Source organism: Muntiacus reevesi, chromosome 10, assembly GCF_963930625.1.
Source record: "Muntiacus reevesi chromosome 10, mMunRee1.1, whole genome shotgun sequence".
In the NCBI taxonomy this organism is placed as follows: domain Eukaryota; kingdom Metazoa; phylum Chordata; class Mammalia; order Artiodactyla; family Cervidae; genus Muntiacus; species Muntiacus reevesi.
Genome location: NC_089258.1, coordinates 78,258,346 through 78,272,727, shown reverse-complemented (window position 1 = coordinate 78,272,727; position 14,382 = coordinate 78,258,346). Strand labels below are relative to the sequence as shown.

Genomic DNA, 14,382 nt, shown 5'->3' with positions numbered 1-14,382 from the left:
GACCAAAACCAAGTCTACATTTACCTCAGTTTAAGGGACCTAGTGGTTCCACTGAACTAGGAAATGTCACTTCGGTTCACCTCTAAGACCCTCTTGGTGAGGTTTACAGGTATTTTCACACACAAATGCTGGCTCTGCCTGTCATTTAGCGTTCTGGATAAAGGCATGTGTAAAAAGTAAACTAGTCCCATTTTAATAAGGGAATGAGGTAGTCTAAACGTTGGTGAGAATCCCAGGAACTGGGAATCCACGTGAGGAGTTAAGAAGGACTACACATTAGAGGATAAGCTGCAGCCTGTGACCTCAGAGAGCATGTGGCCAGCATAATCCAGACGGCGCGCGCTTAAGAAACCAAGAAATCGTCAGGTCACGGATGAGCTTTCGTATCTCACACCCTCAGGCCTTAAGCAGTACCCTCTTAGGTTACTGAGGCTGGATGAAACTGGATGGGTCTACAGTTCTGATGCTGCGTGCCCAGAATGACTCCAACAATGATAACAACCAAACAGGTTTATACTCAAAAGTCAGAGGATCGCGCTGGCAATGGGAAAAAAATCACCACCTGACGGAAGCAGAGATTGCTCAAGAACATTCAGTTTTTTATCCCCTCTTCAGGTTAGTTTTGAGCACTCTGCAAGTGTAACTCTATTGCACACAGCTCATTAAATGTACAGGATTTGTAAAACGTGACCGCTGCACGCCTTTGTTAGACTGACTGCTACGTGCCGCGTGAGCACCTTGATGGGCGGGGAGCAGAGCAGGAGGAGGTGAAGGAGGAGCTGTTTCTGCCTCCACATTCTTGCTGTATCCTAGGCGAGCGCCCGCCAAGCAGGCAGGGCTGTGACAGAGGGGCAGAGGGAAAAACGGTCCATGAGCTTCTATCTGAGCGTGTGTGTGTGTGTGTGTGTGGCCAAAGGCAGGGGTAGAAACAGGGACTCATAAACTCGGAGAGGGTGGGATCCTAGGAAGGGCATTATTTTCTTAAAGCCAAACTTTATATCAAACATTGCTACCTGAACATGCTAAGATTCTATCAGCACTTTTTTTTTGACCAGAAGGAAAATCAATACTCTGAAAACTGAGTTGAGCATGTGTGGAACACAAAAGCCTAAATCCTTAGCTAAAAACTACAGATGAAATTCTAATTCCTAGCAGGGTCAATCTGAATGAAACAATAAAGTCTGGTCTTTTCATAAGGACTATCAGTAAAAGGAAAATATTGTTTCTTTTCTATAACCAATATAATCAGTGTTATTTTGATAGAGACCATAAAAAAAAAGTTACAGCTTTTGTGAACATTATGAAGCTGTTGGACCATCACTGTATAAAGTAAGCTTACGTCTTCTGCCTTTGAGCCTTGATCTTGTAAAGATTTCTGCAGCTCTTCCACTTGCGACTGTACTTCCAGGAGCCTTTGATTCACCAGCCTAGAAATCAAACATACATTAATGTCCCAAGTTCTGACTGAACTTATACCTTTTGCCTTAGGTTTTCACATAATGAGCAAAACAAAGTCTCATATTACAGTCCTATCAATTCACTTTTGTCATTATTTTTCGTATAGCTTGAAATTTCGATGGTGACATCCAATGCAGTGTTTTTGACAGACACACTGTGTTGAGCTGGTATACTGATGCACATGTATTCGCTTGAAGTTCACTTCAGCATACATTTATTCAAATGAGTGCTCAGTGCAGCGGTGAAAGACCCTCGTGGGATGTCCCTGGGGGTCCGGTGGTGAGGATGCAGCACTTTCACTCCCAGGGACCTGGGTTCAGCCCCTGGTCAGGGAACTATGATCGGGCAAGTCTCCGGGAGCAGCCAAAACACAAAAACAAAAAGCCTGCACTTGGGGAGGCAAAATGTAAATAAATAACATACAAGATAAATACTTCCACACAGCACACAGAAACACAGAGAGGAGGGATAACTGCTCAGAGAAGCGGGGACCACACCTCAGAGCGTGGAGGAGTCAGGCTTCACCTGAACCGAGACCAGAACAACAAACAAAATGCTTGTGTGGTTAACGGCGGAAAGGGGATTCAAGACCGAGAATTCAGCACGCCCACAGCGCACAGAAAGGGAGCAGGTACGATGAGTTCAGGAATGATGTGGCTGAATTCTACGCTGTGACTACGTGATGAGGGGAAGGAAGGCTGGAGATGAAACCAGAGGAGAGGCTGGGCCACCGTGTGTGAAATTCAAGTGTGTTTTCATTTATCCTATGCTCAGTCGCTCAGCTGTGATCGAGTCTTTGTGATCCCCTCGACTGTAGCCCGCCAGGCTCCTCTGTCCATGGGATTTCCCAAGCAAGAATACTGCGGTGGGTTGCCATTTCCTATAATCAGGTCTAAAATTTGGTTGCAAGGAAAGAGCCCAGCCAGCCTTTAAAAATGCTGACTCTGGGGCTCAGTCTCCACAAATTCTCCAGATCATTAGGCTGCAACGGTCGGGGGACTAGTGGGTCTTGGGTGATGTTGAAGGAGCCGACAATATTTCAGAAAGATCACAGTGCTGGGCGAGTCGAAGAGATCATTTTGGAAGGCGGAGAGCAGCAGGAAAGCAGGAAGCCCGGGCAGAGGCCACCGCAGTGATGACCACGTGTCCCTGAAACAGAAGGGGTCCAAGGAGGAGAAGAACAGAAACCACAAACGAACAGAAGGAGCAAAACACAGCTGAGGATTTGACTCTCTGCCACCAAGAACTACTTCCTGAGAAAGGGAACACAGGAGGACAGGCTGAGCCAGAGCACGAAGAAACTTGCTCGGTATTTTTTGAAAATGAAGCGATGGGAAATGCCTGTTACAACGGCTGGACCCTTGCAACTGGCGGCCAGCAGGAGGGCGGAGCGGGCCCTACAGACCCGAGGGCCGTCTGGCGATGACTGGAGCCGTGAGCAAGAACAACAGTGGCCACCAAAAGTGCGGCCCGGCGCACAAGAGACCAGGAAGGTCCCTAGCAGATCACCAAGCAGAGGGCGGAAGGGACGGCTCACCCTGGAGAGGAACCAGGGACTCAGAAGGAACGAGCGAGGGCTGCTCATGAAGCTGAGAAGAACTGAGGAGGGGGAAGTGATCAACAGTGAACACGGTAAAGAGGGGAGGAAGAAAAGTCCAGGATGCTCCCACGGGGCTGGCGGTTCTAGTCATTAACACTCTAGGAAAAGTCAGATGCCCCCCATTAAGGACAAAACAGGACAATGACTATACAGAATCCAAACAGCCAAGAATTTCAGCATGAAACTTTTTACTCAACAAGAAATTCTTATTAGAAACCTCCAGGTGCTATAATTTAGTGAGATTCACAGTAAAGATATAATAAACCTATAATAATAATTGGTAATTTTTCACACGAAGGAATCACTTTTCCACTCGGTGAAAGAATTATCTGAAAATTCATATTCAATATGGGAACAGAGGTACATAAGTACATTACTGACTGTAACTTTCTTTAATCTTCTCAGAAAGCAATACGGAAAATACATCAAACTATAAGACTAGCGATTTTCAACTTTCCATCCTAGCGATTTTTGAAATTTATTTAGTCAACAAACGTTACTACTAGTGGAGGCCATTGTAAATGTCATCACACACAATCTAATATACTGGTTAAAGTATGGCTCAAGCGTGTACACACATGTATGAAGCTAAAAAACGTATGTAAATATATATGAACAGGTTCACCGACAAAAGCAGTGATGGGTTATGATGCCGACCTCACGAGAGAGAGATTCTGATGTGGCTGTGCTGTGGACGCTTTATGTCTTTCCTAATACTGCTGGAGGGTCAGCAGGGGTCACGGATTCTAACAAATGCCACCTTACGGGCAAAACTAACTGGAAAGGACTTTGGAGGCTGGGCTCTCCTCCTAAGGTGAGGTACGGTGTGAGCAAACCGGATTTATGGTCATAGAGCTCTAAGACTCAGTGAGACTGAAACTCTGCTTGCTTGATGCTGGTCCAGGGCTGTCAACCCGCAGGAGGTTACGGTAGAGGCCAGGTGATGTGCGTACTTACTAAACTCAGCCAGACAACACATGATAATTCACCTAAGAGGAGAAGCATCCAGTGAGGGGCAGACGTCAAAGAAAGTGTTTTACAAATGTGGCAGAAGATAAACTGGTTGACTAGAGGCTCTGGAGTCAGGTGGCCTGGGTCTCAGTCCAAATTCCTCCATCTGCAAAACTTTAATAAAGTAAGACCACATGTTCAAAACACTCAGCACAGTGTTTGGAACAAACAGTGGCTTAATAAATGCTAGCTGCTATTATTATCACCACTGTGGCAGGTCATAAAAGCCACGGATGGCTATGATATACAGGTAAGTTATTGGTGTTGCAATCTGATAAACCAAATAACAGGCACTTGGGAGGTAACCAGTCATCTGTACGTACAAGTGCTTAATACGAATGACAGCTAGCCCTTCTGTTTTTAAGGAGAAAAGGGCAAAAGTTGTGGTAAGGCCTGTGAAAGACATGGCAAAGTGCTACAGAAGATGTAGTCGGTGTTGATTCACTGACAAGAGATCAGTGTCGGGAGAAGGTTCTCCTGACTAAGATGCTAAGATACAGAGGCCGAGGATGGAGGGGTAATTCAAGACGCTCTCGCCTGGGCTCTGCATGATTGCCACCTATTTTCCACTGTTCTTATTCCTCTCCCTTCTCTTTTCCCACTTTTTCTAAGTATTTTTTTTAATAAAGTACTCTATGCTCCTAAGAGTTGAAATGCAAATGTCTTCTTATGTTTATATTCAATTACGCTCTAATTCTTCACCCTGTGATATACACTGTTTGCTGACTCTCCCTCAGCAGGTTTAAAAATTAAAGTCACAGGAAGAAAGGTGGAGTATGTAAAACTGTCATAACAATTTTGACTCTCAAGACTGACTCATACCTGGAAAATGCCAAATCTATCAGGCATAATAAGCAAAGAATCTGCAGTATCACATCAACTGTGAAACTATTTTTAAAAATGTCAAATCCCTCAAAAAATGACAGAATATCACAGTTCTAAGAGAAAGAAAAGACACCATATGTTTGGGATCTAAGAAATGTTTCCAAAAAGGAAAAGAATCAGAAGATTGTCACAACAAAATATAAAAGTAATCCTTGCCAGAGTAAGAACTGCTTTTAAAAGTAGTTGGAATGACTGCCTACTGCAATACTCTGAAAACTTACAAGCAGGAAAGTGATATGCTTATTAGATTTGCAGATACTAAATTCTCAAAATAATTGAATTATTCATAAGATGGATGATTTCCAACTAGAGTAGCAAGAATTAACAGATTAAAAAAAGAAAGCTCTATCAATTCAGTTGCGAGGGATCCCACTATGTTCCTTACACCAACTGATTCTTTGAAACATCAGCTTGTCTACACAGGGCAAACTGATTAATCTGAACATGACGATGAAGTAAAAGTGTCTCCAAAGACTGTCAATTAATGGTGATGTGATTTTATCCTCTAGGGTTTTTTTTTAATGATTTTATTTATTTCTGAGTAATCAATTTTGCCTTTGGCTGCGCTGGGTTTTCACTGCTGCGTGCGGGCTTTCTCTAGCTGTGGTGAGTGGGGGCTACTCTCCAGTGTGGTGCGTGGGCTTCTCATCGCTGAGCCTTCTCTTGTTGCTCCAGGGTGTTCGGGCTTCGGGAGCTGTGACCCCTGGGCCCTAGAGCATGGGCTCCGGAGGTGTGGTGCATGGGCTTCGTTGCTCCTTGGCACGTGGGGGCTTCCTGGACCAGGGATCAAACCTGTGTCTCCGGCATTGGCAGGCTATTTAAGCTTCTAGTTTTAGTTAGTGATTAGGAAGGGGAAATGGCAGGACGTTCCTATCATTTTGCCTGAAGAACTGAAGATGGGGCCGCTATCACAGAGACACAGAACTTTTGGGTAAATCTGCCCCTAAGTGGAAAAAAGTACTCGTGATATGAAACAGAGGAAAACACTCTCACTTGCACCCTACAGCTCAGATCTGTGTTTAAAGGATCAGATCAGGGTGAGCGGAGTGGCCGCCGCGCCCTCACCTGTTTTCCGTCTCCAGCTCGTTCTTGCGGAGGTTGGCGTCATCCAGAAGGCTCTGCAGCAAGGCGATCTTCTCGTTGTCAGAACCCTCCTGGTTGATTTTCAACATCTTATTCTCATGCTGAAGACGAATGAGCTTCTCCCTGAGAGTGGAAGAAAAACTGATTAACATGGTTATCAAAATCCAGCTAGGTGCCGTTACAGATTTAATATGTAGAACAGAAATGGGAAGGAAAAAAAAAAGAACCTGCAAGAAATTTAGCTCCTAACTGGCTAAGACGTCATGTCTCAGGTCTCAAGCCCTTTCTTTTTATAATAGAATTGACAGTCTGAAGATAAACAATCTCCAAACATCATGATGTGTAATGAATGAAGTTTCACAATCCCATTTCCTTTCTGATTTAAACATTTACACATTCTGCCAAACTGCTCAAAAGAAAAGCTATATAACCACAAGAAAAAAAAATTGTTTTTTGTAGCTCTTTGTGGCGATGGATACTAACTGAACTTACTATGGCGATCATTTCACAACATATACATGTATCAAATCATTATGTTGTACACCTAAAACTACTACAAAGTTATATGTCAATTATATCTCAATTAAAAAATTGTATCTCTTTATTTTTAGTTTATGAGGTTTCTACTTTTCCACACCCTTAACATTAGTGAAAATTATCACTTTTAATAGACTTTTGCAAACTGTGAAAGACAATCTCACTATGTATCAAGAATGTTGACCTATGTCAATACTGGTCTATTAATGTGTTGAGAAGTTTCACCCCTTGCACTGTTTCACCTTGGTAGCTCTTGTAGACACAGAGTGTATTTTAATTTGTACTGAGTAACACTCTATAAAAGCTATTTGTTGAATTTTCATCATTGTTCTTTTCTCTCAATTTAAAAATCCGATTTCATTACCTATAAGCTTCCTTAAAATTTGATTTTCGGACATAATCCTTTATTTATAGGGACTTCCCAGGTGGCACTACTGATAAAGTGCCTGCCTGCCAATGCAGGAGATACAGGTTTCATCCCTGGGTCGGGAAGATCTGGAGAAAGAAATGGCAACCCACTGCAGTATTCTTGCCTAGAGAACCCCATGGTCAGAGGAGCCTGGTGGGCTACAGTCCATAGGGTTGCAGAGTAGGACACAACTGAAGCGACTTAGCATGCAGCATGCATTTATTTATAAACATTCATAAAAATAAGTATTTATTTGTGAAACAAATTCTATTGGTCCAATAATAAAGTACCATATCAGATGGCAAAAAAGTAAAAGGTATTCAAGATGCTTCCAGAATTGGTGTTGCATCACACACCTTCTGTCCTTAAACAAATGCTAGCAATAATAAATATTGTCTTCATTTATTCAACAAGTGTTTGAATGCCTATGGCAACTTTCACAGTTTATAAAACTTTTACATAACCGTTATTTTAGCAAATATCTCCAAGGATGCTATCAAGAATCAAGACCTGGTGTTGACTTAAAAACGGGGCAAACTAGCCCAAATAAAGTAAAAGCAATATTCAGGATTAATCATTAACCTTTTGCTGGACAGTTGATGCTTTCTAATCAACTATTCGTTCTTATGCATAAAGTCAGACATACAGTAAAATAAACGGAATAATTAAAATACAAATGTAAGGAACTACTGAGGGAAGAACAATAGAGATAGGGCGATGCTTCCTCCTGTCTCTGCTTGTCTTCCCCAGACCATTCTCTGCACTTAGGTAATAAATCTCAGCGACTTAAGTATTTTGCAGGCTGATGGCTAAGCATAACCTTTGTCTTTGGACCAAGTGGTTTCATGGCTAAATGTCTGCTGAGGCTACCCAAGCAGAGATGTGTTCATCTGCTGTGCATGTGTGAGACCCTGTCCTCCCTAAGAGAGAAACCAAGCCTCTGCATGGCCAGCTGAGAAGGTGTCTAACATGCTGAAATGAAGGACACAGAACCTCGAGTTCAGGTTGAAAGCGTTAGTGATAAAGAGTAAGTAACCGGTCCTCTGAATCACAGAGGAGGAAGTTTTCTACCACAATACTGTGAAGTGTGACTGGACTTCACCATCTCCTTACCTGATTTCCGGTGTGACGATCTCTGCTGCAAGACTGTCTGAAGACTCCTGACTTCCCAGAGGCATCAACCCTATAAACACACAAGCATTGATTCAAGGTTAAGAGAGACCACAACTACCTCCTTTAGTCCCTATATGAACCCTACTTTGAGCATTAAGGTATAAAAACTACATGACAATTGCCTTCCATCATCATCATTATCATCATGTTAACATTTTTAAGTGTACAGTTGAGTAACACTAAGTCCCATGCTGGCGCTAAGGCACTATTTTGTGGAACCAACACTACTATTTCCAAATGCTTTCATCACTCAATACATAAAATCTGTAAACGTTAAGCAGTAACTACTCCCCACTGCTTTCACCCTCAGCCCCTTGTAACTTTAATTCCGATGTCTGCCCATTCATACCAGTATCTGTCCTGTGTCTGGCTCACTTGACCCAACATGCTGTTTTCAATATTCATCTACATTGCAGCATTTATCAGAATTTCATCTCTTTATATGGCCCAACAATATTCCATTATACATATATATCATATTTTCTTTATTCATTTATCTGTTGATGGACACATGGGTTGTTCTCACCTTTTGGCTACTGTGAATAACGCTGCTGTGTACACTGGTGTACCAGGATCTAGTTGAGTCCTTGCTTTGATTCTTTTGGGTATATATTTAGGAATAGACTTTCTAGATCATATGGTAACTTTGTTTAACTTTTTATTATAAAGAACCACCAAACTATTCCACAGTGGCTGACCTATCTTACATTCCCACCAGGATTCCAAGAGGGCTCTGCTCTCTCCACATCCTCATTAACACTTGTTATCTCCCTTTTCTCTCTTTTTTGATGACAGCCATCCTAATGGGTATGAAGTGGTACCTCACTGTGGGTTTGATCTGCATTTCTCTAATGACTAATGATCTTGAGCACTGTTTCACAAACAAACACTGGCCATCTGGATATCTTCTTTGGAGAAACATGCCCTTAAGTCCTTTGTTTGCTGCCAAGTTGTAGAAGTCCTTTATGCTCTCTGGACATCAATCACTTATCAGATAAATGATCTGCAAATATTTTCTCCCATCTTGCACATTACCTTTTCACTCTGTTGGTAGTGTTTTGATGAAGTCCAGTTTACCTATTACTTCTTTTGCTACCTGTGCTTTTGGTATCAATTCCAAGGAATCACTGCTGAATCCAACATCATGATGATTCTCCTCTACGTTTTCTTCTTAAAGTTTTACAGTTTTAGTCCTTACATTTAGGGTTCCATTTGACTTCCTTTTGTATATGGTGTAAGGGTCCACCTTCATGCTTCTGGATGCGGACATCCAGCTTTCCCAGCACAATCTGCTTGAAAGACTTTCCTTTCCCCCACTAAGTTGTCTTGATGCTCCTGTTGAAAATCAACTGTCTACGGGAAGGTTTATTTCCAGGCTCTTCATAGTCTACTCCATTGGTCTATACATCTCTCCTTTCACCTATACATACCGTTTGGATTACTCTAACATTTTACTAAGTTTTAAAATCAAGCTAAATTTTTTCTTTTTCAAGATTGCTTTGGCTTTTCAGGATCCCTTGAAAGTATATGTAAACTTTCTATTTCTGCAAAAAATACTATCAGCATTTTTATAAGAATTGTGCTGAATCTGTAGATTGTTTCGGTGATGTCATCTTAACAATATTAAGTCTCAAATGAACATGGATATCATCCCATTTAGGTTTTGATTTTTTTCAGCAGTGTTTTGTACTTTTCAGGGTAGAAGTGTCTTCCTGGTTAGATTTATTCCCAAGTATTTTATTCTTTTTAATCCTACTGTAAAACAAAGCGTTTTCTTAATTTACTTTCCATATTGTTCACTGCTAGTGTACAGAAATGTAACTCACTTCTGTGGTTTGATTTTATATCCTGTAAATTTGCTGAATTCATTTTATTAGTTATCACAATTTTTTTCCCTTTATGTAGGAAAGGGTTTCAACATATAAGAGCATGTCATCCACAAACAGAAATATTTTGGATTCTTCCTACCAAATTTAGATTCTTTTTTCTTTGTCCAATTGCTCTGGCTAGAACTTCCTGTAGCATGTTGAATAAAAGTATAGAAGTGGTGGTAGCAGGCATCATTGTCTTATTCCTGATCTTAGAAGAAAAGCTTATAGTCTTTTATCACTGAGTATGCTGTTAGCTGAGGATTTTTCATATGACCTTTCTCATGCAGCAGAAGTTTCCTTTCTAGTTTTCTTCCTAATTTACATTATTTTTTTAATGAAACGGTGTCGGATTTTGTCAATTGCGTTTCCTTCATCAATTGAGATGATGATGCAGTTTTCCCCTTCATTCTATTAATGTGGTATATTAATATACTATATATTATATAATATCTATTATTATATACACATTATATATTATTAAATATCAAATATATTTCTATGATATATTTTAATATTTTATAATTTATATAGAAATTATTATATATAAAATTTTATAAAATATATATTAAATTTAAAAACATATTTAATATATTCTTTTATATAAAATTATAATTTATAATATATAAATTATGTAATTTATATATGATACAATTTTATATTATATAATCACATTTATATATAGCTATATATGAGGTGAAGTGAAGTCACTCAGTTGTGTCTGACTCTTTCCGACCCATGGACTGTAGCCTACCCAGATCCTCAGTCCATGGGATTTTCCAAGCAAGTATATCGAACCCAAGTCTCCTGCATTGCAGGCGGAGGCTTTACCCTCTAACCCACCAGGGAAGCCATAATACATAATATATAGAATACATCATATATATACAGTAAATTTAAATATATTAAAAACATATAGTATATATAAATCATAAATATATATAAAATATACTATATAGATAATAATATAACTATATAAATAATTAATACAATTATATATTTTAAATTACATATTAAAATATATAATTATATGTATAATTTAAATTATTATGTATATATTTAAATTTTATATATTAAATATATTAATATTATATATAATTATATATATAACATATTATACAAAATAATATATATGTTAATTAGTATAATATAAATAATAATCATATAAATAATAAATATAATCAGTTTTATAATTAAATAACTATATATATTATACAAATAATAAAATTATATATATAAATTATATATATTTTAAATATATATTACATACTTATATATAATATATAAATTTAAATATATTAAATATATAAATATATAATTATATTATATAAAAATTAATACACATTATATTATATTAATGTTTATATTTTAATATATTATGTTAATATATTATATTAAAATATAAACATATTAATATATAACATATAATTATATATAATCAACTATATATAATATATAGCATATTATACTATACTATATAGTATATTTGTGAAGTTTGCTCTGCGTTCAATTGTTCTTTCGATGAATTTGTAGGGGAGAAAGTGGTCTCCCCATCCTATTCCTCCACCATCTTGGCTCCTCCTATACTATACTATATAGTATATTAATATACTACTATGTAATATAACATATATAATATAATTAATATATTAATATAATAACTACACTGATCTCTATGCCTATCCTATGTGAATTTCATGGTGTTCAACTATAGTAGTTTTACAGTAACTCTTTTTTTCTGTTTTTTGACATGGACCGTTTTTAAGTCTTTACTGAATGTATCACAATATTGCTTCTGTTGTTTACGTTTGCATTTTTTGGCCCTGAGGCACGAGGGATCTTAGCTTCCTGACCAGGGATTCAATCTGCACGGCCTGCATTGTAAGATGAAGTCTTAACCACCGGACCACTCGGGAAGTCCCTATAGTAACTCTTGAAACCAGGATGTGTAAGCTCTCCAGCTTTTTATTTTTTAAGATTTTTTTTTTGGTTTTAGTGGACCCTTTGTATTTTCATATAAATTCTGTCAGTAGAATCAGCTTGTCAATTTCTACAAAAAAGTCTGCTGAGAATCTGATTGGGATTGCACTGAATCTTAGACTAATATGAAGCGAACTGCAGTCTTAACTATAGCGCCTTGCCAACAACCGAATCTGTAATCTCTTTACATTTACTTATTTCTTTAATTTATCTTAGTAATGAATCATAGTTTTCAGTGTAGAAGTCTTGCATTTCTTTGCTAAACTTATTTGCAGTTAATTCTTTAAAATACTATTGTAATTTCATTTTCAGATTATTTACTAATAGTACACAGAAATGCATTTATACACTGATCTTGGACATTGAGACCTTGCTGAACTCTTCTGTCAGATCTCCTTCCAATCTGGATGCCTTTTGCTTCTTTTTCTTCCATGACTGCACTGGCTAGAAACTCCATGTTGAATACTGGTGGCTAGACTGAATAGCTTTGCTTCGTTTCTGGTCTTAGGGGAAAAGCATTTAGTTAGTCTTCCATCACTAAGCACGAGGCCAGCAGGAGGATGTTCACAGATGACCTTTACTAGGCTGCAGAAGTTTCCTTCTATTCCTAGGTTTCTAAGAGTGTTTATCATGACTTATTTACAAAATGGAGACAGACTCACTGACACAGAAAACAAACTTATGGTCACCAAACGGGAAAGTGGGTGTCGGGGGGGATAAACCAGGAGTTCAGAATTGGCAGATGCAAGCTACTGTGTATAAAATAAACCACAGGACTTCCCTGGTGGTCCTGTGGTTAAGAATCCACCTGCCAATGCAGGACAGAGGGGTTCGATCCCTGGTCCAGGAAGATTCCACATGCTGTGGAGCAGCGAAGCCCATGAGCCACCACTGCTGCTGCTGCTGCTGCCAAGCACTTCAGTCGTGTCCGACTCTGCGCGACCCCATAGATGGCAGCCCGCCAGGCTCCTCCGGCCATGGGATTTTCCAGGCAAGAGTACTGGAGTGGGGTGCATTGCCTACTGAAGCCCACACGCAGAGAGCTCGTGCTCTGCACCCAGAGAAGCCACGGCAACGAGCAGCTCCAGCACTCTAACGAAGAGCAGTCCCCGCTCAGCGCAGCTAGACAGAAGCCCACACGCAGCAACAAGGACCCAGCACAGCAAAAAAATAAACAGAAAAAATTATAGAAAAAAATTGAGCTAGGGTTTGACAAGCTGGTCCAGAAATAGGTCAAGAGGATAAGGAAAGACCGTGGCGGTGAGAACAGTTGAAATGCAGGTACGCAGGCGGGGTGAGCTGGGAAAGGAGGCGCTCAATAGGTCATTGGAGAGCACAGAGGGGGCCGAAGGAGGATGGAGCGAACGAGCAGGCTGGGCAGAAAGAGTGAGCGGGGAGGAGGAGGCTGCAGTCAGAGGAAAAGAGAGCGTCCAGTCTCAGGGAACAGGAAAGCCAGGGGCTGGAAACGTGAGTGGGAGCGAACAGACGGTGAAGTGTACTGGGTCCTCAGCCAGGCTCACGGGCTCCCCAAGAGGTGGGAGGTAAACTCTCAGCTAGGCGCTGCTCCTCTCCTGTGAGGAGGAAACGGTTTCTACTTTGGATGTAAGTCCCCAAGTGGTGGGTATTGGTGAACTGATACCCACCTCTCATCTCAGCTGTATATATGTATACATATATATATATTAAACATTTGAATAGAATTAAAATTAAAAAGTAGGTAAGTAAATCTGGTCTCATAGCTACCGTCTATTTTGCATAAAATCTGGGTAACAGTTCAACATTTGTATCAATCTCATGGCCTCTTCTCCAGCTTTAAGTTCTTGTTTTTTCTGGTACAATCATCTTAAAATGAATCTTAACATTTTTCCTGATACTACGGAAACAAATAATCTTGCCTGGGCTTCTGAAACATTGTTACCTTGAGTTGTGAGCTGTCCTTCCTGAGCCTGAACACAGCGAAGCTCTTCAATGGTTTCCTTCAGAGAATCCCTTTCCGATCTCAACCTCTGGAGGGACATTAAGAACAAGGGAAGTCAGCTTCAACCTTCATGAATTTACTCATTAGTGGTCTCTGCCTTTACCTGACAGAATGATAAATAGTGGGGAACATGAACATGTTATAGATTTTAATCTTTTATAGAACGATCACAGAAGGAAAAGATTAGATTCTTTCCACTTTAACCATACTGAATATATACTACGTGCAAGGCAGTATGTTATCTAGTTAATCGTAGGAAACAAAACTATCTACTCCATTCTTAACAATGAATCTCTGATTATATAAATAACATTTTTTTCATGACACATAAAAATCTTAAATATTCACGAATTATGACAAAGTAAAAATATTTTTAAAAGCTTCAAAATATGCTGAACAC

At 39.5% G+C, this 14,382-nt stretch overlaps 1 protein-coding gene across 3 annotated transcripts in view; it reads right to left on the bottom strand.

The window, feature by feature from the left end:
- HOOK3 (hook microtubule tethering protein 3) overlaps nt 1-14,382 on the bottom strand; it is an 85,397-nt gene that overhangs the window by 20,422 nt on the left and 50,593 nt on the right. For all 3 annotated transcript variants that reach the window (XR_010664573.1, XM_065946489.1, XM_065946488.1), the window contains 4 exons: nt 13,923-14,010; nt 8,097-8,166; nt 6,020-6,160; nt 1,340-1,427 (listed from right to left, as the gene is read on the bottom strand). Coding sequence is in view for 2 of the 3 variants with exons in the window: in XM_065946489.1 (XP_065802561.1) it covers nt 1,340-1,427; nt 6,020-6,160; nt 8,097-8,166; nt 13,923-14,010 (387 nt within the window). In the remaining variant the exon portion in view is untranslated. The remainder of the gene's footprint in view (nt 1-1,339; nt 1,428-6,019; nt 6,161-8,096; nt 8,167-13,922; nt 14,011-14,382) is intronic.